We start from the raw sequence: 25,190 nt of genomic DNA, 5'->3' as shown, positions 1-25,190 counted from the left end.
GATTTGGGGAGATGTCTCTAACTCTCAAGGATGATCAGGCACTAATTAGTGAGGGGGACTGGGTCTTGTTGAAAGAGCTAGAAAAAAATTGATGTATCTGAAATGCAGGCTGAAAGAGGGAAGATAAGGCATGCAGGTAGAGAGGGCAGATGTGGCCAAATCATGTAAAGCCATGTAGTATGGGTTAAGTATTGAGGTTTTCGCCCTAAAATCAATAGGGAGTCACTGATGGGTTTTAAGATGGCTGAGGGAGATGGCAGGAAGGGCAGCTTCGATATTTCTGGGAATGAGCAGAAAGAAGTAATAGGGTGTATGTGAAAATTTCTAAGTAACAAAAGGATCTCTAACCAGAGGACAAAAGGACTCTACAGTGCAGGAACAGCACTGAGAGTTAATATTTGAACTATAGGAAGCATTTACTATGCTTCTTCTGGGAGGGAAACTTGGGACAAATGGAAAGTAAAAGACAAAGCCAGTCTTCCTTAAACCCCAGAATAACTGAAGAGATGAATGAAACATACAGACAGATCCTTGGATGTGTATCCACACACTAAGCATTTGCCAAGCATCAATCCAGCCAATATGGCAACATCTGAGTGTTGAGGTTCCAGAAATGGAAGACTCAAAGGACAAAGCTGTAGAGTCAAGGACACATGCATTTTGCTGTGAGAAGAGGGGAGAGAAGGAAGCTCAGGATGTTTAATGAATTTAGAGAGCAAGGGTGATTTATAAAGAAATGGATTGGGTATCTTAATTTGGAGGGGAAGGAAAGGGAAACAGACAAACTAGAAACATTAGACAGGTTTTTGCAAGATGGGAGTATTGGGAGATTAATATAGAGGCTGCTTTTGAAAATCATGTTATGTTTTATAATACTAGAGCAATATCTAATAAGATGATTTTGATGAAATCACTCTTGAAAAATTTAAAATATGTTCTATCATCCTTTGCCTCTTTGTAAAATACATTTGCACAGAAAGCCAGTGCCCAAACAAAAACTTCCTTGTGATAGCATTTATGCCTAATTATCCAAATACTTTTATAAAATTGTCTCAATGTTTCTGTCACAGTGATCATGTGTGAATTTAATAGAGTAGTTATGCTACTATTTTAGAAATAAGGAAACAGAATTCTAGAAGAGTTAAAATGAGTCTCTCAATTGCATTCCTAGAGCCTAACTCTTCTGATTTGTGGCTGTGTCATTTTCATGGCCCCTTCTGCCCTTTCCACTTCGATCAGCCTATTGATACTTGTCCACAGATGGAGCAGGTGTGGGGCCATTAGAAACCGCAGCACTCGGAGTGGTAGAGTGGACCTCTGGGGATGTGGATGGACACCTTCAGTATCTACCATACACATCATGCTATAGAATTCTTTCTTGCATTCTACCCACTCCTTTGCCTAGAAACTCTCCATGTCTTCCTTCTGCATGAGATTCACTCTTAATCCTCAAGATCCAGATCTGAAAGATTTCGCTGAGCCCAGCCCTTTCTCACTGAGCTTTTTCTTTGAGCTCTTCTCTCACTCTCCCTGCCTCCACTGCTGCACTAACCACACTACATCGGAAAGTATTTGCCTATGAATTTTCTCTTAGAATTATCGTCTCTTAGAAGAAGAAATGCTTTTTCATCTGTGTAAGTTTCTCCTTCAGTGAATTAAGAGACATTAAAGGTATTTCAAAAGTCCAGTGCCTAGTATTGTAGATGGCACATTATTGGTAGCTTTATAAACGTCTGCTGAATTTAACCAGCTTCTGTCTTGAATGGTGAGTCAGAAGAACAGGGAAAAGCAGTTCAGACAGAAGGAGCTCTGCATGCAGAGGCAGGGAGCCATGAATGGGATTTGTGTGAGGAGGAATGGTTGGCTGATCACTAAAGCAGTAGCACAGGGTATATGGAGGAGAAGAAAATGAAGATGTGATGGAGAAAGAAGCAAAAACATAACATAGTCTTGGGCTATAATGAGCCTGTTTATATCCCCCAATAAACTCACACTTTACTTTCTCCTTCAATGAATTAAGAGACATTAAAGGTATTTCAAAAGGAAATGGCATTATCAAGTGAGGTGGGGTGGTGGCTTTTTGTGTGGATTTAATTTAGTGTGTGCTTGTTTTCAACTATTTCTTCTCTAAGTGGTGCTATTACAGGTGATTTTTGTTTTCTTTATTCTTTTATGCTAGTTTCATAATGAACTTATATTTCTTTGCCTGTTAAAAAAAAAGAAGCATTTTTATCTTTAAAATATTAACAATGATGGAAAAGTGAAAAGTAAATTGAAGGAACAGGAAAACAAAACCAAGAAACTCTTGTAGTAATCACCCAAGGAAATAGTTTACTGGCCAGAGGAGTAAGGATGGCCATGATGACTGAGAATCCATAAATATTTCAGAGCTCCAATTGACACCCTTCGTGGCTGTCTTAGTCTGCTCAGGTTACCCTAAAAATTCCCATGCGCTAAGTGGCTTAAATAATCGAAACTGGCTGGGCGTGGTAGCTCACACCTGCAATCTCAGCACTTTGGAAGGCCTAGGCGAGTGGATCACCTGAGATCAGGAGTTCGAGACCAGCTTGGTCAACATGGTGAAACCCCATGTCTATTGAAAATACAACAAAAATATAAATCAGCCAAGCGTGGTGACAGGCACCTGTAATCCGAGCTACTCGGGCGGCTAAGGGAGGAGAATAGCTTGAACCCAGGAGGTAGGGGTTGCAGTGAGCTGAGATTGTGCCACTGTTCTCCAGCCCGGGCAACAACAGCAAAAACAAGAGCGAAACTCTGCCTCAAAAATAAAAATAACCAAAATTAATTTTCTTGTAGTCCTACAGGCTAGAAGTCTGAGATCAGGGTACCAGTATAGTTGGTACTTGGTGAGAGCCCTCTTCTTGGCTTGTAGACAGCCATCTTCTCACTGTATCCTCACATGGCAGGGAGAGAGAGAACAAGCTTTCTTGTGTCTCTTCTTATATCGGCACTAGTCCTATCATGTGGGCCCCACGCTCATGACCTCATCTAAACCCAGTCATCTCCCAAAGGCTCCATCTGTAAATACCATCATGGTGGGAGTTAGGGCTTCAACATATGAATTTGAGGCAGAGGGGAAACGGTTGAGTGCATAGTAGTGACTGACTGACTTCAGTTTGAGTGACCAAGTTTATTGACGAGGCTGTTAGCTAAGGTAAGAATTCTAAGAAAAACAAGTTGGTGAGAGGGGAAAAGATGTTGTGTATTGTTTTAGACATACTTTGTATGAGGTCTGTGTTGAATTTCTAGTCACAAAAATACATACAGCTAAAGATACAGGTCCAATACTGCTTTATATCAAATTGGCAAAGTTGTTTTTAGTGACACCACAGAATTGGCTAGGGTTCAGCATAGCGAACCTGTGTATAGAGTGCCGGCAAGTATGTAGATGATACAGGCTTTCTGGAAAGAAATTTAGAAACTTGAATCCAAAACCTTAGAGAAATTCTTTGCATGCAATCATCAGGTTTTGTTTGTTTGTTTGTTTGTTTCGAGAAGGAGTTTCGCTCTTGTTAACCAGGCTGGAGTGCAATGGCGCAATCTCGGCTCACCGCAACCTCCGCCTCCCGGGTTCAGGCAATTCTCCTGCCTCAGCCTCCTGAGTAGCTGGGATTACAGGCACGCGCCACCATGCCCAGCTAATTTTTTGTATTTTTAGTAGAGACGGGGTTTCACCATGTTGACCAGGATGGTCTCGATCTCTTGACCTCATGATCCACCCGCCTCGGCCTCCCAAAGTGCTGGGATTACAGGCTTGAGCCACCGCGCCCGACCCCCATTCATCAGTTTAACTACCAGAAATCAATCTAATGGAAATGATCAAAATCTGAAAAATTTATAAAGATGTATAAATAAACATGTTTATCTTGGTATTACTTTAGTATTAAACTTAGAAGCAATGCCAGTAGCCAGTAATAAGGGGCTGATTAATTAATTAATTAAGCCAATTATGTGTTGTTGTGCATTCATGTGTTAAAATAGCATAACTAGGCCAGGCGTGGTAGCTCATATCTGTAATCCCAGTACTTTGGGAGTCTGAGGTGGGTGGATCACTTGAGGTCAGGAGTTGGAGACTGGCCTGACCAACATGGATGATGAGGGTGGAAGAAATCCTGTCTCTGCTAAAAATATAAGAATTAGCTGAATGTGGGGGTGCATGCCTGTAATCACAGCTATTTGGGAGGCTGAGGCATGAGAATCACCTGAACCTGGGAGACAGAGGTTGCAGTGAGCCGAGATCACAATCACACAACTGTACTGTAGCCTGGGTGATGGAGCAAGACTCTGTCTCAAAAAAAAAAAAAAAAAAAAAAAAAAAGCGTAGCTACTAAAACTCATGAAATGAGAACATGTTTAAGATGGTCTCACAACACTGTGAACAATATTCGGACATTCTATATAGTGTGATATTGAGTTGTGTGTTTTAAAATACCTTACAGATACATACACATATACTAAAATAAAATAAAAACCTGGAAAGAAATACAAAAATGATTAAATAATTATTTCTAGGTAAGCGGTATACTTTATAATTTATTTAAAAATTCTTCTCCTGTGTATATATTAACTTTAAACTTATTAATTAATTTTAAAACATGTAGATTGGGAGATCATGAAAGAGGGATCTATGGACATAGATTTACCGACAAGTGAGATCGAATTGAAAGAGTAATTGACTTTGGGGACTTGCGGGAAGGGTGAGAAGTGGGTGAGGGATAAAAGACTACACATTGGGTACAGTGTTCACCACACGGGTGATGGGTGCATCAAAATCTCAGAATCACCACTAAAGAACTTATCCACATAACCCCAAACCACCTGTTCCCCCAAAACTATCGAAATTTTAAAAAAGAAAAAGAGTAGTTAAAGGAAGAAAGTCATGGAGTGGAATCTTGGGACCATTTCTAACAGGCTGGATGAGAAGGGAGACTGAGAATGAGCAGAAAGATTCAAAGAAAACCAGGAGCAGATGCTCTGATAGAAATCAAGTGCAGTACAAACGAGTCAGGCTCCTAGCAGGAGACAGGTAGCCCATAAAAGGGGTCACTAAAGTGAGTTTAAAGAAGGGCTATTTTCAAAGGTATGAACATGGTTAAGAAGACCAAAATATTACAGTAAAATACATATGACTAGCAACAACAGATGGTTGTAAGGACTGGGCCTGAAGTGACAAGGGTTAGGCATTGTTGCCAGAATTTAGGAACCTATAGTGCTGGAGAGAATCCCCCAGTCTCTTCAGAAATGGAAGAAAAAGGTGCCTGTAGTTAGTTGCCTGGCAGGAAGGGATACAGGAGATTCAAGTTCCCTCTCATCCCACTTTCTTATCTCATTCTGTCTCTTCATTGGCCAGAAAGGAAGAGAAGCCAGAGGACAAGGAAGCCAGGTGATGCAGCTCATGGGGACAACCTTTGGGGCACAAAGCTGAGTAGAGAAGGGTAGGGGGTAGGTCTGGCAGTGCAGACACAGATTGCCCAGCACACCCAGGAAGGCAAGTTGAATAGGATGAAATGCTTAACAGAAACAGATGATACAGAGAAGTCATAGAGATGAATACTGAAATTTCTATTGAACTTGGCAATTAGGAGACCATTGGCAACTTTAGAAAGTTCCCTGGATTTGGTGATAGAAATTATATCATTGTAGCTTTAGGAATAAGAAAAGTAAAGAGCAGCTACTTCCATGGAGGGTGATTTTCTACAAGAAAGTAAGCAAAATAGCATTTACCTAATTTGTCAACATAAAATATTATATGCATATATATGTATGGAATATAGTTCTTTAGTTACATGTTTATACATCAACATCCTAAATCCTATTTTTAAGTTGCTATATAAAACATTTAATTTATCCTTATTGATAAAACCTACAGTGAATTTACAGAATTTTGCTTTTCAGTAATTTTCTTTCATATATTTGTTATCAGTCATGCTTTTATTAAATTGAGATTTTAGGAATAACAGGCCATCAGGCCAGTTTTCCTCCTTTTCTTTCTCTTTTTCTCTCTTCAGGTGGTGGTGCATTAGTTCTGGGGCAAGAGCAAGACCAAAAAGGAGAGGGATTCAGCCCAGCTGAGTCTTTTGTGGGCTCCATAAGCCAGCTCAACCTCTGGGACTATGTCCTGTCTCCACAGCAGGTCAATTCCATTTTCAGTGTATGACAGTAATGACATGCAAAGGTACAAACCTAGTAAAAATGTGAACAGCCTAATGATGACATATCTTATTGTAAGCTTTTGGTTATAAGAATTTATCACCAGTATCATTTGATGCTGTGGTTATAGATGAAGTTAGGCAGAAGTTACAGTAATTTTCAGTGAATATCCTTTTTAGTTTCTTGGTGATATTCTTAAATTTTATTGGAAATTAGTATTTTGTAAAATTTTAAGATTTTAAATGTAAATAAAACATTTTATAAAATTATAAGATTTTTGTAATTGTAAATTTAAAAATTAATATTTTATAAAATAAGATTTTACAAAATAATGTTTTATTCTTAAATTTTATTGGAAAACATCACTTTGCAAAATCTTACAATTTTATAAAATATTAATTTCCAATAAAATTTAAGAATATCACCAAAGAGAGCAGGAGAAAATCACAAAGAATAATGCTTCAAATTCCTCTAACTAAAGATGCAGAAATTTAAGGCTGGCACAAGATCATCCATAAAGAGCAGCAGATAACCTAGTGGCTAAAACCAGCCTGAAGTCAAACAGCTGGGTTTCAAATCCCACTTTCACCCCAAACTCAACTGTGATGATTTTGAACACATTATTCCATCTCACTAAGTTTCAGTTTTCTTATCTGTAAGAGATAGATAAATAGAACTACATAGCAGAGTTTTGACAAGACTGAACAAAATACTCTATATACATTTGTGGTATTATTTGGCCCATAGTAAGGGCTTAATAAATGTTTGCTCTTATTACTACCAAGCCTCAGCTTCCTCATTTCTGTGCCACAGGTCAAAGACATAGAATGAAGGAGGAGTCTCTACAACCCCTTAACAAACCACATGGCTTTACATCGGGAATTCCAGGTGTAGGGTTTCAAAATTTCAGGCAACAATGAATCTACTAGTGGAAGATGTAGCTGGGAGAGGGAATCATTGAGCTGGGGGAGAGGGAAACCGAAGAGAATTTTCCCGCTACCCCTGAAATCATACCTGTTTCCCTCCACCCCCACCTCTAAAATATCCATCAATGTTTTCAATAGGACTAAATTAATGTATAATAACTCCGTCTTAATGGAACAAGTAAGGCTTATCTAAATTGTTATTAAACTTTCAGGTGAAGTCATTGGCTACCTCCTGTCCAGAGGAACTTAGTAGAGGAAATGTGTTAGCATGGCCTGATTTCTTGTCGGGAATTGTGGGGAAAGTGAAGATTGATTCTAAGAGCATATTTTGTTCTGGTGAGAATTTCCTTCTTCCATAGACTCCACTATCTCTTGACTACTCTGGAGCTGTCTAGCAAAAGGAGACAATTCAGAATTCTCTGTTGGTCAAATTGAATGTGTCTGTCAATCAACTTTTTGTAACTAGTAATTCATATTTATCCTATTTTAATCCAAAGGATTTGTTATTTTTTTAATGTCAAATTATATTCTGTATGACAGGATAGAATTAGGGAGGAAATTTGGATGAAAGTAATATAAAATCAGGAAAATAAGATTAGGGAAGAGATGAGGTTATTTTTTTCAATATTCACCATCATACTATGCCTGTTTGAGATGGGCGTACTCTTTTGGTTCTACAGTTTGTAGAAGGTGTCTGGGAACAGGTAGCGCAGGGAGAAAAACAATGGATGTTGCAATCTACACACTAAAACTGAATGATTAAAACTGCATTATAAAATTTATTTAAATGAGTTTCTTAGAATGTCCTAGAATTTATGGCTTTTGATAACTTACAAAAACATTTTGCTAACATTCCTAAAATATTTTGAAAGAGGGAGAGTTATTGTCTCAAGTGCTTTTTCTTTATTAATTATTTTGCTTGCCAGTGATCTGGTAACATGTTAACTTGTTTTTATATCAGCAAGGTGGTTCTCAAATGCTGATACGGAATACAGTTTGAAACTATTGACGTTGGTGATGCTGCCACCATGTTGCTGACAAGCTCTGCACCTGTGTTCTTTGCCCTCAGATTGCCCACCCTTAGGAGGATCAGTACCTCATCTGAGAACTACATCAGCAGATTTAAAGCCAGGCTCCAAAATCAGTCTGTTCTGTGATCCAGGCTTCCAGCTGGTTGGGAACCCTGTGCAGTACTGTCTGAATCAAGGACAGTGGACACAACCGCTTCCTCACTGTGAACGTGAGATGCCTTTCTTAAAGCCATTTCAGTGACTTTTGAAAAATATTGAAAACATAACTCTTTTCAGGAATGCTAGACAAAGACTGAATGCTTCACAGTAGCAAATATGCCAAATATTCATTAAATCCTCTTTGTTTAATGAACTGTGCTGGGAATCATGAAGAAAGTGGGTGATTAGGATCCAAACAGACCATTTGTGGATGCATGTAAGGTGACACAAGGAACTGAAAGGGATGGAAAGACACACCCTGTCAGTGGAAGCCCAGAGAGAGTTGGATCATTGCTGGGTGGGAAAACAGGAGGAGATATCTTCAGTTGAGTGCATCCTTTCATTCATTTATTCAGTGACTTTTAAAGCACCTATTATGTGCTAGGCACTGATCTAGGTCCTGGAGATGCAGCAGTTGTGGGGGGCGGGGGAGAAGCCTCTGTTTTCATGTAGTTTACATTCTAACAGAAGAGATGGAAATATAAATAGGTAAATATAATATTTATTTATAGTAAATAATAAAGGTAAGGGCTAGAAATAAGAACTATGAGGAAAAATAAAAGGGGCTAGGAAAATACAAGGTATGGCCAGGCATGGTGGCTCACACCTGTAATCCAAGCACTTTGGGAGGCCATGGTGGGTGGATCACTTGAGCCCAGGAGTTCAAGACCAGCCTGGGCAACATGATGAAACCCTGTCTCATTATAAAATTACCCAGGTGTGGTAGTGTGTGCTGGTAATTCCAGCTACTCAGGAGGCTGAATTGGAAGGATTGCTGAGCCCAGGAGGCAGAGGTTGCAGTGAGTTGAGATTGTACCACTGCACTCCAGCTTAGACAACAAAGCCAAACCCTATCTAAAAACAAAACAAAATTAAAAAAAAAAAAAGTGAGAGGGTTGGGTGGAGGCAAGACTGCTATTTTAGATAAGCACTTGTTACCACCTGATATATTCACCTGTTTTTTTTTTTGTTTTTGTTTTTGTTTTTTTTTTGCCTATCTGCCCCACTAGATAATAAACTCTATAAGGCAGGGATTTATTTGTTTGGCTCACTACTGCAACTCCAGCACATAGAACAGTGTCTACATGTTAGGCCATTTTCCATGGCTATAAAGAAATACCTGAGACTAGATAATTTATAAAGAAAAGAGTTTTAATTGGCTCACAGTTCTGCCGGCTGTACAGGAAGCCTGGTGCTGGCATCTGCTCAGCTTCTGGGGGAGGCCTCGAGGAGCTTTTCCTCATGGTAGAAGCCATCAAGAATAGCCACGTCACATGATGGGAGTTGGAGCAAGAGAGGCAGTGGAGGGAGAGGTGCTACATACACTTAACCAGATCTCATGAGAACTTACTCATATTGCAAGGCCAGCACCAAGCCATGAGGGATCTGCCCCTGTGACCCAAACACCTTCCACAAGACCCGAACTCCAACACTGGGGATCACATTTCAACATGAGATTTGGGCAGGGACAAATATCCATACTGTATCAGCACCTGGTTAGTGAATGTTTTTTGAATAAATGAATTGCTTGCCTGGTATGAGCCAGGCAATGTGCTAGATGCTGAGAGTTCAGGCTGCTTCTATCCCTAGGACACCCTCAGTCTGATGTTTGCATGCAGTCAAAAAGTCATGCTTAATTGAACTGCTAGTTTGATATAAATAGTGTCCTTTGGGTATTTTGCTCTTAGTGCCATTGTCTTCTTCCCGGTCTCCTTACAGGCATTAGCTGTGGCATGCCACCTCCTTTGGAGAATGGCTTCCATTCGGCCGATGACTTTCTTGCTGGCAGCACAGTAACCTACCAGTGCAACCGTGGCTACTACCTGTTGGGTGATTCAAGGATGTTCTGTACAGATAATGGGAGCTGGAATGGCATTTCACCATCCTGCCTTGGTGAGATCAGTGTTGACAATTACTATATGAGTTTATTCTAGTTCTATAGAAGACAGTCACCCCAAATTCCTGAGGTTCTTGAGGCATTTCTTTGTTAACTTTATCTCATCCCAGTAAGCTCTGACCAAGCCATAGTGACAAAGCAGCTGTATGTAGAGGTGCCAGAAATGTTTTACATTTTTATCAGGCTCCATATTAAGAGTATATTTATATATCCCTGTCTTATACTTGCCCACCCATAAACTAAGAAAATAATAGCTTTTGTTGTACATCTGCAATGTGATTATGACTGTTATATTTAAATTTTATACAAATATATGAAGTGTTGTACATTACATGATATGTAATGATTTAAAACTAAAAACAGATGTTGGATACATAAGGAAAAGGAATCAACTTTAATATTTATAAACTATCTTCATTTAGATGTCGACGAGTGTGCAGTTGGATCAGATTGTAGTGAGCATGCTTCTTGCCTGAATATAGACGGATCCTACATATGTTCATGTATCCCACCATACACAGGAGACGGGAAAAATTGTGCAGGTAACTAATATACGTATAACCAGAAGTTCCTGATTCCATTCTTTTTTTAGTACATATTTTAAGTCTATGTTATTTTTAAGTAAGATAATAGTTTCAACTTCAAAGGGCATACAAGTAGGTAGACAAGAAAAATGAAGATCTTATAAAAGACACATCAGTAACAACTGAAAGTGCTTTAAAGTAGCATTGTGCCTCCCCCAACTTCCCAGTTTCTGAAAAACCAAACTGAGAGCCAACTATACTGCCAGAATGTTGAAATGTCTACGTAGTACAAGAGTAATACAGTCGATATAGAAATATGATAGGTGACCTCTCTGCCTCAATCAGAGCAAGGAAGGTGCTTTGTCACATCTTCACTGTCAATATCTTTCCTCTGCCTTGGTTACGCAAAATTATATCATGGAAAAATGTAGACATCTGCCTCCCCAAGATATCTTGCATTACAGTATTTTGAAGTACGTTTGATAATACCAGATCATTTCCCAACCGATTATTGTTTTCTTCATTTGTTGTGAAGAGTAACTCCCAGAAAACAATTAGATATCTATATAAACACACCATATAAACAATTCTTTATTTTAGTTATTTCGTGTAACATTATATCTGGCACATTTTTTGATGTCGCAAAATAGTTTGAGAGCAGGATTTTAATTCCTGTTTTATAATTCACTTTATGGATTTTCTCTAAGTAATTTTTCTCCTTATGTTAATATTAGGTGATACTCACTATGGGAAATAGCCTAATAAACATCTTTAGACATATAGCTTTATGTTTACCTCTGACTGTTTTCCTCAAAATCAGCTCATAATTTCATTTACTTTAAGAATTTATTTAAACTCCTTAACTTTATAGCTCAAATGGCCTTTGAAAAGATTGATGTGGCTGGGCATGGTGGCTCAAGCCTGTAATCCCAGCACTTTGGGAGGCTGAGGTGGGTGGATTCCCTGAGGTTGGGAGTTCAAGATCAGCCTGACCAACATGGAGAAATTCCATCTCTACTAAAAATACAAAATTAGCCAGGCATGATGGCACATGCCTGTAATCCCAGCTACTTGGAAGGCTGAGGCAGGCTGAATCCCTTGACCCAAGAGGCAGAGGTTGTGGTGAGCTGAGATTGCTCCATTACACAGCAGCCTGGGCAACAAGAGTAAAACTCTGTCTCCAAAAGAAAAGAAAAGAATGATGCAATATATCCTCCCCTTTTGAGAATTAAAGTATTATATTCACTTTTCTTGCTCCACGCTGGCGCAAACCTTGCTTTAGCCTTTTCTTCTTCCTATTATAGAAGTAGTGACTGGCCTTGAATTTGTAGATAGGGAGAGCCCAAAGCCCACACTCTATTTGGAAAGGGAGGCTGGAAACGCTCCTCAATCTGCTTTATGCAGCCTTTCCATCAGCTTGACACCAACTCAACTGCTCTGAAAAAGTGGGTATGAAGAGAGAACAGGTGAAAGAGGCTAAAGCCCTTCTAAGCCATGCTCCAGCAACATCACTACCCAAATGAATGCCTACCTTTGGGGCTAGAAAATGCGTTAGGCATTGCTGTTTCAAAATATTATTGCTTAAATGCTTATTAAATGTATGTTCTGATCTAATGTCCAAGGTGTCTCTGGGCCCTTCAAGAGGTTTTTCTCTTGCAGTTTTAACAGGTCTCTTAACTATAGTGGAATTCTTTTACTGTCAGATGTTGCATGGTTGTATGAAAGCCACTTACTATTCCACCAAAACTGTTTGTTTCCAGAACCTATAAAATGTAAGGCTCCAGGAAATCCAGAAAATGGCCACTCCTCTGGTGAGATTTATACAGTAGGTGCCGAAGTCACATTTTCATGTCAGGAAGGATACCAGTTGATGGGAGTAACCAAAATCACATGTTTGGAGTCAGGAGAATGGAATCATCTATTACCATATTGTAAAGGTATGTTTAGTAAATTTACCATGTTTATTATGTTTGACAATCCTAGAAAGGTAAGGTGTAGACATAAAAAGTGTTCTGTTATATCAGTGTTCTTTGTATTTGAACTGAGCTGATAGGCTCATGTTTAAACATGACCCCCCTGACCCCCCCCCACCACACACACACAAAAAAACCCAAAACAAAGAAACAAAAAAGATCTGGAGCTGCTCCTTGAGATTTCAGATTTTTGCACACACAGTCTCAAAAAAGCCATGTGTTTATTTTTCCTTTATTAAGCTGTTTCCTGTAATAAACCAGCTATTCCAGAAAATGGTTGCATTGAGGAGTTAGAATTTACCTTTGGCAGCAAAGTGACATATAGGTAAGTCTGTAAGATTAAAACTATATTGTAGATGTGATGGCATGCTGGTAGTGATATAATACTGGAAGAAAAGGGGTGGGAAAGTAATTCTAGAGGACTTTTTTGAATTATTATGTAATTAATTAAATGATATATGCTGTGAACAAATCTTAATCCAATAATTTAATGGTAATTATATCTAGAATCTTTAAATCCCCTGACCAATAACCTATTATTGCCTCCAGCGCCCCCTTGAGGCACCCTGAGAGTGGATGCGCCTAGCTAATGAATACTCTTGATGTCTCAGAAACTTAGCCTAGACCCCACCACTCTCAAGCCAAGGATTCCCTGTTTGTAGTTACTAACCCATGACACAAACTGAAGGCATGCCAAATTCTTAAATCTATCCGACATCCCTGTGGGGAAGATGTACAGTATACAATCTTTAAAAAATAATTTAAAAGTATTATTACAGTAGGAAAAAAAAACAACTTTTCCAATATGTATAAATTCTTACTATTTTTAGAGGTTTTTGGCACAGATAAAAGTGTGTAAAATAAAGCAAATTATATCCTGTGATTTCCTCTGTCTTCTTTAGGTGTAATAAAGGATATACTCTGGCTGGTAATAAAGAATCATCTTGCCTTGCTAATGGTTCTTGGAGTCATTCCCCTCCTATGTGTGAACCAGTGAAGTGTTCTAGTCCAGAAAACATAAATAATGGAAAATATGTTCTGAGTGGGCTTACCTACCTTTCTACTACATCATATTCATGTGATACAGGATACAGGTAAGGTCTGTAGACACCAACTAAGCTTTCTACAATACTGTGTTACTCTTTCCTTATTTTATTTTAATTTTTTGAGACATGGTCTCACTGTGTCACTCAGGCTAGAGTGCAGTGGTATGATCTCAGCTCACTGCAGTCTCCACCTCCAAGGCTCAAGAGATCCCCCACTTCAGCCTCCCCAGTGCAAGGACTACAAATGTGCATTGTTATGCCCAGCTAATTTTTGTATTTTGTAGAGATGGGGGTTTTGCCATGCTGCCCAGACTGGTCTCGAACTCTTGAACTCAAGCAATCCACCTGCCTCAGCCTCTCAAAATGCTGGTATTACAGGCATGAGGCACCATGCCTGTATTCTTTACTCAGTAGGTTTTTGACTGGATGACTCTAAAAACAAATTTATAAATATGAGGACATTCTCAAATCTGTATGCTTCCTGAGGCCTAGCTTATGGTAAACACCCAAGGAAATATTCAATCTGACTATGACTCTGGGAGTCCTAGTTCAATTGCTGTAAGCATTCAGACTTCAAATTTGAAAGCAAAAATTGTTTGTGAAGCATAAACAGAATACCTGATAAATGCTTTTGTGATGGATTTCTTTATAAACAGCTTACCAAGCTTATACTCAGCATTGCATGGGATGTTATGAAAAAGCATGTCAAGATAAGGAGCTAGGCTCTTAATACTGTAAGAGATTAACTCTGTGTGTGTGTGTACGCGCACACACATGCTGAAACAGAAGGGACAGTGGAGAAAGTCAAGCTGTGATTAGAAACATGATCAACAGGATCTGAAGTGGAACAGATCAAGTGAACAGAAAGTGGAGTGAATTAAAGCAGGCTATCAGAATCAGGTTGTGAAGAAGGACAGATAAGCCATGGCACAAGGATGTGAGGTTTAAGTCAAAGGAAGACCAGAGGCCAGAGTCAGGGAGAGCATAGTTCAGATGCCCAGGCTCATGGCCTGGATAGTTCCCTTTGACCTTGGTTGCCTTGATTTCCTGGCTACTTAAGTGAGTGTCTTTCTTCCTGTTGGATTCTAACCAGTCTAATGAACCCCTTCTCATCCAAGTAATCTGCTCTGCACAGGTCTGGAGTGCCTTACACCACTGCCCGTAAGCAGATTCAATATTTTACTTTGTACCAAGTGATTACTGCTTTTATATTGTTTTCACCCATTCATTGTTTTAAATGGTATATAGCTTGTTTAGATTTCTTGTTTTTATATAAAGCAATCTAATATGAAGAAATGCTATTTTACGTACTAAAATTCCTCAAATGTCCCTTATTTTCTTATGAGTTCTTCCTGTTTTATCTCTATAGCAGCAAATCATAGCCTCTGAGAGTAACATGATTCCTGCCTGTAGTTTACAGGGCCCTTCCATCATTGAATGCACGGCTTCTGGCAGCTGGGACAGAGCGCCACCTGCCTGTCACCTCGTCTTCTGTGGAGAGCCACCTGCCATCAAAGATGCTGTCCTTACAGGGAATAACTTCACTTTCAGGAACACCGTCACTTACACTTGCAAAGAAGGGTGAGTAGAGCCTACAGAGGAAAGGATCATTGAGAGCCAGGGAAGTGGATGCTCCCGACTGAGGAGATGGGCTCCATTGGACCCAAAATTTAATTTCCTGGCAGCCAAAGCCAAAGAGAGCCTTGTGCTTTTATTTCCTGCCAGCAGATGGGGAGCATATTCTCCTGTGGAAATGTTTTCCTGGAATTTGAGCAGTATATCAAAGTAGACCCTCAATAGTGGACATTGAGCAATGCAGTGAAAAATACCTTTATATTATACTTTTTTTAAAATAACTGTCTTTTTTTTTTTTTTTTTTTTTTTTTTGAGACAGACTCCTGCGCTATCACATTGCCCAGGCTGGAGTGCCTTGGTACAATCTTGGCTCACTGAATCTTCACCTCTCAAGTGCAAGTGATTCTTATGCCTCAGCCTCCCAAGTAGCTGGGACTACAGGCACCTGCCACCACATCCAGCTAATTTTTGTATATTTAGTAGAGACAGGGTTTCACCATGTTGGTCAGCCTGGAAACCCCATCTGTCCTAGAAAGGCAAAATTAGCTGGGCATGGTGGTTCATGTCTGTAATCCCAGCTACTTGGGAGGCTGAGGCAGGAGAATTGCTTGAACTCGGGAGGCAGAGATAATAGTAAGCTGAGATCGTGCCATTGCACTCCAGCCTAGGCAACAATAGCGAAACTCCATCTAAAATGAACGAAAGAAAGAAATGCAAAAAAATGAAAGAAAATTCTATTTAAAATTATCCATGTATCCATTGCTGAGATAAAAGTGCATGTTAAATTTGTGCCATCATCATCTTAGATCTCTGCTTATAAAAGAAATACAATATTACAGATATAATTAGAAGCCATTCTCTTCACTTTCCTATGCGCCTCAAAGTAACAAATGTGCATATTTGTCTTTATTAAACACATATTCCCCGATAAACATCCTGTTGACTTATGTATTTTAATTTTGGTCTACGTTGCTTCATATTCTAAGCATCCTTTTGAAGCTTTGATTTTCACTTAACCTTATCTTCTTTTACATTTATGCCTCTTGATACATGTAAATCAACTGAATTTATTTTCAGTGATATATAGTATTTTCTTATAAGAATGAGCTATCTCTCAATTACCCTTTTCCTTACGAGTAGAGGGTTAATTTGTTTATACTTTGTTTGAACACAAGTGCTGAAGTAAATATTCTTGCATATGTTTCCTGGCACACATATAAAAGAACATCTCTGACCTAGACATGAAGAATTGGAATTGTCCAGTTATGGAAGGTGCACATTTTTTAACTTCACAACATAGTACCAAATGCTCCCAGAAGTGACCATATACCAGTTAGCACTCTAAAAAGTACTGTGTGAGAGCTTCCCTAGCTCCACATCTTTGCCTAGATTGGTGTTTATCACAGTTGATTCTTCTTTCCAGTTTCATCATTGTTTAAGGTTGTCCCATTCCAAAAATTACTGTAAGACTATAAACACTTCTTGAATTGTAGTTTAACTGGGAGTACAACCTTCCAAAGGGTTATTGAGAGTACGTATTTCTTATTCTATGGATGAATTGTTTGTGTCTCTTTCCCATTTTGTTTTTCATATTGACTATGCTTTCAGGAAACCAATCCCTTTTTTATTACATGAGTTGCAAAGACCTTCTGCTTATCTGTGGCTTTCTTTTCCAGTCTATGGTGTCTTTTATCATAGAATTTTTTTAAATATAGCCATATTTATCAGTTGTTTCCTTTAGAGTCCTTTAGGGTTTTTTTTTTTTTTTTTGGTCACGTTTAAGACGTTTTTCCAAACCTCAAGATTATACTTAATATTTCCGCCTTCTTCCTGAACAACTTGAAGACTTTGGAAAGTATTAACTTCTATCAGCACTCCAATCTTAGATGTCTTATCACTGTCTACATTTTACTTTCTTTTTATCTTACACCTATTCAAATCAGTCATTTTTAAAATACAGTCACTACTTATTTATATTTATTATATGTCTATTAATTTTTTTCACCACCATTTCTTCTTGCATCATATCCCTTCCATTTGGGTTTAATGTTTCTACTTCCTGAAGATGTTCTTTGCATCTTTTCCAGCAAGAGTCATGAATTACAGTCTTTGTCAGAAACTAATAGTATTTTGCCCTTGCTCTTGAATTGTAGTTTTACTGGGTATATAAATCTACACTGACAATTTTTTCCATAAATATTTTGAAGCTATTATTCCATTGCCTTATGATTCTAATGTTGCTATTGAGGATTCCATTATGAGTCTAATTAAGTGATCCTAGATCAAGGACAATATTGCCCTCCAAGGATATTTGGCAATGTCTGGAGATATTTTTGGTTCTTACAACTGGGGGCAAGATGCTACTAGCATCTGACAGAACCCAGGAATAATGCTAAATGTCCTACAATGCACAGAACAGTTCTCCATGACTAAGAATTGTCTGGTCCACCATGTCAATGGTGCTGAGACTGAGAAACTCTAGTCAAATTCTTGTTTCTGTATAAGTGATACATTTTCTACTTTGATTACTTTTTTAAAATTTTGTCTTTGTTGTTTTGTCTTTGTCTTTTCACTATGAGATAACTATGGTGTATTTATTGTCATTCATCTTGTTTGGGAGTTATTGTACTTCTTCATCTGAGAATTTATATCTTTCATCAATTTAGAATATTCTCAGTCATTTTCACTGAAAATGTGTTCTGTTTCTCACTTTCTCTTTCATCTCTTTCTGGATGTCTTATTAGATAGATGTTGGGCCTATTGATTCTATTTTTTATGTTAATCTGTCACATTTTCATTTCTTTCAAAACCTGTTATTACATTTAGATAATTTCCTCATATATCTCTTCCAGTTCACTAATTTTTCTTCTACTGTCTATAGTCTGTTTCTGAATATATCCATTGTTTTTAATTTTTATGTTCTACATTTGTATTTTCAGAATTTCTATTTATTTTTCAAACATTTCTTGTTTCATAGTCACTTTTAATAGGATTTTGAGTCTGTCTCTTGTCCTTAATTATTTCAGCATACTTATTTCACACAACTTTTTGTATTTTAGAACTTTTTTCTATTATATCATTTATTGATGCTCTAACCTTGCAGTTTGTTCTGTCTGCTCACAAATTTGGATGGAAAACATGTTTGTATGTGTTATAATTTCAGATTGTGTCCTTATAGTAAACAGGGTTTGTTTTATCTATGGCAACCCCTTATGTTCTGAGTATGTAGATTGTTTTTTCTACCAGATGTCCCAGGACTATTACCAGCCAAGAACCTAATTGTACATTAATTTATCAATTTGAAGGTTTTCCATACAAAGTAAATGATGTAAATTCTAAATCCATGTAAGGTATAGACTTTGCTGTTGCTCTCTATTTTAACTGCAAAGCATGTTTTCTATCCTCTCTACTTCCCTTCCTTGTCTAATCCAGGGTTAACCATAGCATTCATTCACAAGTTTACTTTTCTGTTTGTAATTTCCTCTTCATTTCTGGCACATGGAAATTTTCTTTTTTGTCACCTCAGCTATGCATCTAAAATAATTTATAATTCATCAAGTATTATACAGGGAAGGTTTCCAGACTATCATATGGCAGAACAAGACGTCAGCACTCATCTTATCACTATTTACTTATTTGCTATTTCTTTCCCCCAAGAAATTGATTGGCATAGGTCTGCATGCTCTGTGTCTTGTTTCTTTCAAGGTTGGCATCACTGTGTTCAAGTCATGGCCTTTGTGAAATGTAACCTGTCTTACTGTCTTCTTCCACTTCTCAAGATGCTGTGGGCCTTCTTAGAGTTTATTTCCTTCTCCAGTCCCTCTTAACTCTGTCTCCTCTCTTGGGGCTGCCTAGCACAGACCATTGCCCTGCACACAATGTAAGCCTCCTGGGCCTTATAAAAGCCACATACTTACTGTGTGTACATGCACACACTTTTGCATCTGTCTGTTTTCCTCCAATACCAGTGTTGTGCTTTTCATGCACCTTTCTTTGAATTATAAGGGCAAGATCCACTCTCAAGTTTAGGATAAAAAGGCAGAGACTTTAGAAGATTTAAGTGATATAATGAATTCAGGGAAAGAAAGAAGCAAGAAGTCTCATTTCTGTGTCCTTCTCTAAACTTGGCCTTCCAAATTCATCATTTATCTAAACATTTATCTTTTTTAAACCTTTTATCCAAACCCTCAAACATAGGGGGTGTTCAGCTGTTTGCTCAAATACATAAGTGGTCATTTGTTCCTCATTTTCCTTTTCATGCTCGTGTTTATACTCCATGGTGAGAAACTCAGAGGGAAGAATGGGTCACTACTACCCTAAAATCCTAGTTAAATTTGCCCTTTTGATTCTTCTTAAATATAAACTTCTAAATGTAATTATTAGATATGTTCAGACATAAATCTTTGATTATTATTATTAATTGAAAACATAATTACTGATGCAAATTTATACTTCCTATTGTTCTCATTGAGTTGCAGCTGTTTAAATATCTAGTAGGCTGCCCTTTTAAGACTTCTGCTAAAACAGAAGAGCTAATAATGCATTTGAGAGCTCTCTAATAAAGCTCTCCAGGCACATGCTCATTAGTAAGTTTCCACCTAATGTGTCAATCAAATCACTGCAAATTGCAACTTAAAAGTATACTGCCTACTTTCAATGGATTTTTTGTTATGATTCCAGAAAAATGCAAATTTGTTCCAGCCAGTTTATCCTAAGATGTGTTCTTCTAAAGCATCACTGTGATATTGATGGGCTATTTTTCCATGGGAGTGTGGACTAAAGCAATTTGTTTTATAATATGTATGGCATGGTTTTTAGTAAATGTCTGCAAGAGTGTCCCCAATGCCTCTTGAATGAGAATACCAAATGTTACACAGAATTTTATTAAGTACTCCATCCTTTTAGATTTATGCCAGTTCCAATTTTTCCTCCTTTTATAGGCAACATTTAAAGAGCATATCTCATTCTTTGCACAAAACTTTCTTTCTCTAAGTGATTCTTAGTGGGTAAAATATGTCCTCTGTAAATTTTAACACACATTCAGACTTCTAACATCATGAAATAGTGCAGCAATTTTATCAGAGACCAGTTATAGTGCTATCTTCACCATATCTAACAATTAATTTCTCCTTTTTTGTTATTTGTAAACTATACCCTTCTTTAGCATCTTTTTTTTTCTTTTGTTTCTTTTCCTTGGAGACAGAGTCTCACTCTGTTGCCCAGGCTGGAGTAGAATGGTGTGATCTTGGCTCACTACAACCTCCACCTCCTGGGTTCAAGCAATTTTGCTGCCTCAGCCTCCCAAGTAGCTGGAATTACAGGTGCCTGCCACCATGCTCGGCTAATTTTTGTATTTTTTAGTAGAGACAGGGTTTTACAATATTGGCCAGGCTGGTCTCAAACTCCTGATCTCAGGTGATCCACCCACCTTGGCCTCCCAAGCTTCTGGGATTACAGGCATGAGCCACCATGCCTGGCCTTTAGCATCTTAAAAGACTAACTTATCTATTTTAGAAGATACTTACTTTTAATAAACGCCTATCCTCATTTTCATGAGATAATTTATCTAGTTATCTAAAGCACTGCTTATACCTATCAGGAAATTATGAAGGCCTTAGGACCTCAGTTTCAGGTACTGGGGACAAAGATAAAATATGTATTCTTATGATGTGACAGAGTTTATCTATTCCTGCCACCTCTTCAACCATCAAACAAGACAGTAATCCAGTCAAAAAATACGCAAGATCCTAGTTTTTAACCACCCTCTTTTTTAAGGGCTTGTATGCCATTCCTAATTATTTGTAAATTCCCAGTATGTTCCCTGACTGTATCACACCCCCACTGGCTAATGCTACTTTTCTGTCTTGAATGATTCCGCTTCTGTTCCCTCATGACTCCCCTTAAGAGCCATTTTATTTGTGAGGCCTTTCCTCCCCTTCCCATTCTTCAGGTAGAATAGTCACTCCTCCTTTAAGCAACTACTATAGATGTGAAGAGACCTACAATACACCAGGTGGTTGATGGGCTGAAGAGAACAACAGAAATGTAAACAAGTAAATTCATTTTTGGCTTTGCACCTGTGCACTAAGGAAGTAACTAGCCCACAGCAGGGCTCTTAAGAATTATTTAATGAAGAGGTAAATATTAACTGAGAGTCATAAAGAAAAGTCAAGATCTTAGGTCAGATCAAAAGCTATTGTAGGTCCAAAGAAATTATAGGTAGTGTCAAAAATGCATATGTTAGATTCATTTATTCAAATATTATGTATTTAGTGGTAATCTTCCGTTAAATCATAGAACAGCTTTGCTGTGATTTTCCATTAGGGAGAAGTAGTTGGTGGAGATTTTCCAGAAGCTCAGGGGTCAGAGGCCTAACAAAATGCTGCCAAATTATAAAACACAAATGCTTGTGTTTTCAAGAGACTTTGAGGAGTCAGAAAGGTCCTAGAGGCAGATAGATACTTCTCCCTCAAAGTAGCTGATCACATGAAATAAAGAATTTTATAGATGGCACAATGGACCCTTATAAATCAGGAATGGCTAAGGCCATGTCTGTGAACTTCAGCTAATGAAATATGCTAGCAACATCAAGGAATCCATGAAAATGATGATGCATGGTTCAAAGTGTACACATGACGCAAATTGTGCTATAAAACATCAGAAGCCTCAACAAAGGGAACTGCTACCGAAAGCACCTCGAACATTATAATCGTAGAATGTAGGTACTCAGACCAGGATAGATTTTTTAATAATTATACTCTTAGTATATTGTCTTCCTGAATTCTCTAAGATAGGAGCCATCTACAAGCTAAGTTCAGAACTTCATACAAAGAACTGAGACTATCTAAAGCAATGAAATGTAGCTGGCCCTAACTGGAGACTGCACTCAACTATTGGGAATGTCTATGAGTATTCATTTTGAGGCCACTTCCATCCGTAGCATGATGTAAGAACATAGGTAAGGTGGATGCATATAGCTCTGTTGATACACTGTTATTTTTTCTTCCTGATCTCTCTGTCTCCTATAGATTTCATAAATATTGTCAGTTAGGATGAAGGAATTCCAACCTCTCTATAGTAGCTGATGCTTTATAAAACTAAAAGAGATCTCAGGACAAATATTTGGTAACTAATGACTCAATCTTTGCTAATGGGTGAGTCAAATAATTTGTATTAGTGATACTACAATACAGTTTGCCCAGGACACCCAGAAAGTATGGTCTAACCTGTTTCACTTACAAAACAGAGAGAGAGACACACAGAGCAGTGTTGTGGAAAAGGTGTAGGTGTTGGAATCTGATCAACCAAATTCCGATCTCAGCTCTGCTGCTTACAGCTGTGTGACTTCAGGCAAGTGTCTAAGCCTGTCCTAACCACCATTCACTTTATTTTCTTACAATGAAGAAATCAGTATGTCTAAGCAGGATTAAATTAGATACTCAATTATTTTAGTTCCCTTACTTTCATTAGTATCAAATGACAGACTAATCAGATGTTACAGATTCTTTCAAAACTCCATCAATTTTCTGTTCAATAAGAGAGCAATAATGAAAACAAGCATGACTCAAATATAATTATTCTGCACATTCTAGTCTTTTGTTCTATCTCATTGACAGAGCACTTGAGAGTAATTTTAGATTTTAGTATGTCATCAATCTATCATTATATATGGGCAAACACCTTGTGCATAAAGAAAGACTGGGAATTACTTAGAAAAAATTATTCATACTGATTGAATAGCAGAGCCATATACAGAAGACACCTTTTAACTCTAACCACATGAGGAAAGGTTTAGGAGACATTGGTAACTGAAATTATAATCACTGTTTTAAAGTTCTGTAGATGTCAATACATAACAATGAGCTATATGTAGGCTAAATATGGCATTGTAAGCTGTAGCTTAAGAACCAACAATAGCCAGGCGCGGTGGCTCAAGCCTGTAATCCCAGCACTTTGGGAGGCCGAGGCGGGTGGATCACGAGGTCAAGAGATCGAGACCATCCTGGTCAACATGGTGAAACCCCTTCTCTATTAAAAATACAAAAAATTAGCTGGGCATGGTGGCGCGTGCCTGTAATCCCAGCTACTCGGGAGGCTGAGGCAGGAGAATTGCCTGAGCCCAGGAGGCGGAGGTTGCGGTGAGCCGAGATCGTGCCATTGCACTCCAGCCTGGGTAACAAGAGTGAAACTCTGTCTCAAAAAAAAAAAAAAAAAAAAAAAAAAAAGAACCAACAATAAAGACGAGTGCTAAAACCAACAAACTAAAACAATTTAAAGGCAGACTTCCAATTTTAAATTGAGTCAAACCACTGTATAGCTTACTCCTGTTTTATTTATTTTAATGTATATCAATTATTAGAGATCCTTAAATGGCAAAAATCTTAAATCCATTTCCCTTTCTGAACAAATGTTAATATCACAATGTATTGCCATATCTCAAATGAAAGTCATTTGATCAATAAGCTCAACATTTTAAAAGAGTCAAAATTATTTTAAAGATAAAGTCATTGTTGGAAAGATTTAAAAAAATAAAATTAATGTTTGTTTCTGAACAAACATTAATATTACTATTGCAATGTATTGACATATCTTGATTAAAAGTCATTTAATCAATCAGCTCAATATTCAAAGAGTAAATAGTATTTTAAAGATAAATATAAAGTCATAGTGGGAAAGATTAAAAAATAGAATAAGAAGACACACTTTTTCTCAAATGTTATGCTTAGTTATTATTTCTTTCTTCCCAATCTCATAGCTATACTCTTGCTGGTCCTAACACCATTGAATGCCTGGCCAACGGCAAGTGGAGTGGCAGTGACCAGCAGTGCTTGGCTGTCTCCTGTGATGAGCCACCCAATGTGGACCACGCCTCTCCAGAGACAGCCCATCGGCTATTTGGAGACATTGCATTCTACTACTGCTCTGATGGTTACAGCCTAGCAGACAATTCCCAGCTCCTCTGCAATGCCCAGGGCAAATGGGTTCCCCCAGAGGGTCAAGATATGCCCCGTTGTATAGCTCATTTCTGTGAAAAACCTCCATTGGTTTCCTACAGCATCTTGGAATCTGCGAGCAAATCAAAATTTGCAGCTGGCTCAGTTGTGAGCTTTAAATGCGCGGAAGGCTTCATACTGAATACCTCAGCAAAGATTGAATGTATGAGAGGTGGGCAGTGGAACCCTTCCCCCATGTCCATCCAGTGCATCCCCGTGCGGTGTGGAGAACCACCAAGCATCATGAATGGCTATGCAAGTGGATCAAACTACAGTTTTGGAGCCATGGTGGCTTACAGCTGCAACAAGGGATTCTATATCAAAGGGGAAAAGAAGAGCACCTGTGAAGCCACAGGGCAGTGGAGCAGCCCCATACCCACTTGTCACCCAGTATCTTGTGGTGAACCACCTAAGATTGAGAATGGCTTTCTGGAGGTAAGAGACTAGTTAGCAAATGGTCCAGGGCTTTTGTCACTTACAGGGCCCATCAGTACATAAACAAAATAGATAATTGAGTCCAAAATCTGCCAAGTTCACTAAGGCATGGAAACTGAAATTTACCATGATCACTAATGAAGAATTATGACAATACTTTTAACATTTTCATAATTAACTCATATTTTGATGAATTAATTCATCTGCCTAGGGTTGTGAATCAATCACGTTCTGGAGGTAAGAGACTAATTAGCAAATAGTCTGTGGCTTTCATCACTGACAGGGTCAGCCCATTGTGACTAACCCACTATTCAGAAGCAGGGGCAATGAACAAATTAATCATTGAAAAACAGAAATGTCTAAATTCTACAGGTAGTGACGACTGAGAATCTATTTCCCCAAATCAGGGGCCATTTGAAAT

General features: G+C 38.2%; 1 protein-coding gene across 3 annotated transcripts in view; it reads left to right on the top strand.

Moving 5' to 3' along the window:
- SVEP1 (sushi, von Willebrand factor type A, EGF and pentraxin domain containing 1) overlaps nucleotides 1-25,190 on the top strand; it is a 210,617-nt gene that overhangs the window by 138,768 nt on the left and 46,659 nt on the right. For all 3 annotated transcript variants that reach the window (XM_074395151.1, XM_003925239.4, XM_074395153.1), the window contains exons 28-37: nucleotides 6,030-6,154; nucleotides 7,310-7,433; nucleotides 8,167-8,337; nucleotides 10,046-10,219; nucleotides 10,646-10,765; nucleotides 12,508-12,684; nucleotides 12,961-13,045; nucleotides 13,623-13,814; nucleotides 15,180-15,347; nucleotides 24,097-24,769. In XM_074395151.1, the coding sequence (XP_074251252.1) occupies nucleotides 6,030-6,154; nucleotides 7,310-7,433; nucleotides 8,167-8,337; nucleotides 10,046-10,219; nucleotides 10,646-10,765; nucleotides 12,508-12,684; nucleotides 12,961-13,045; nucleotides 13,623-13,814; nucleotides 15,180-15,347; nucleotides 24,097-24,769 (2,009 nt within the window). The remainder of the gene's footprint in view (nucleotides 1-6,029; nucleotides 6,155-7,309; nucleotides 7,434-8,166; nucleotides 8,338-10,045; nucleotides 10,220-10,645; nucleotides 10,766-12,507; nucleotides 12,685-12,960; nucleotides 13,046-13,622; nucleotides 13,815-15,179; nucleotides 15,348-24,096; nucleotides 24,770-25,190) is intronic.

The sequence above is a fragment of the Saimiri boliviensis genome, chromosome 2, assembly GCF_048565385.1.
Source record: "Saimiri boliviensis isolate mSaiBol1 chromosome 2, mSaiBol1.pri, whole genome shotgun sequence".
NCBI lineage: Eukaryota > Metazoa > Chordata > Mammalia > Primates > Cebidae > Saimiri > Saimiri boliviensis.
Note: the sequence above shows the minus strand (reverse complement) of the source record. Positions and strands in the feature narration are given on the sequence as shown.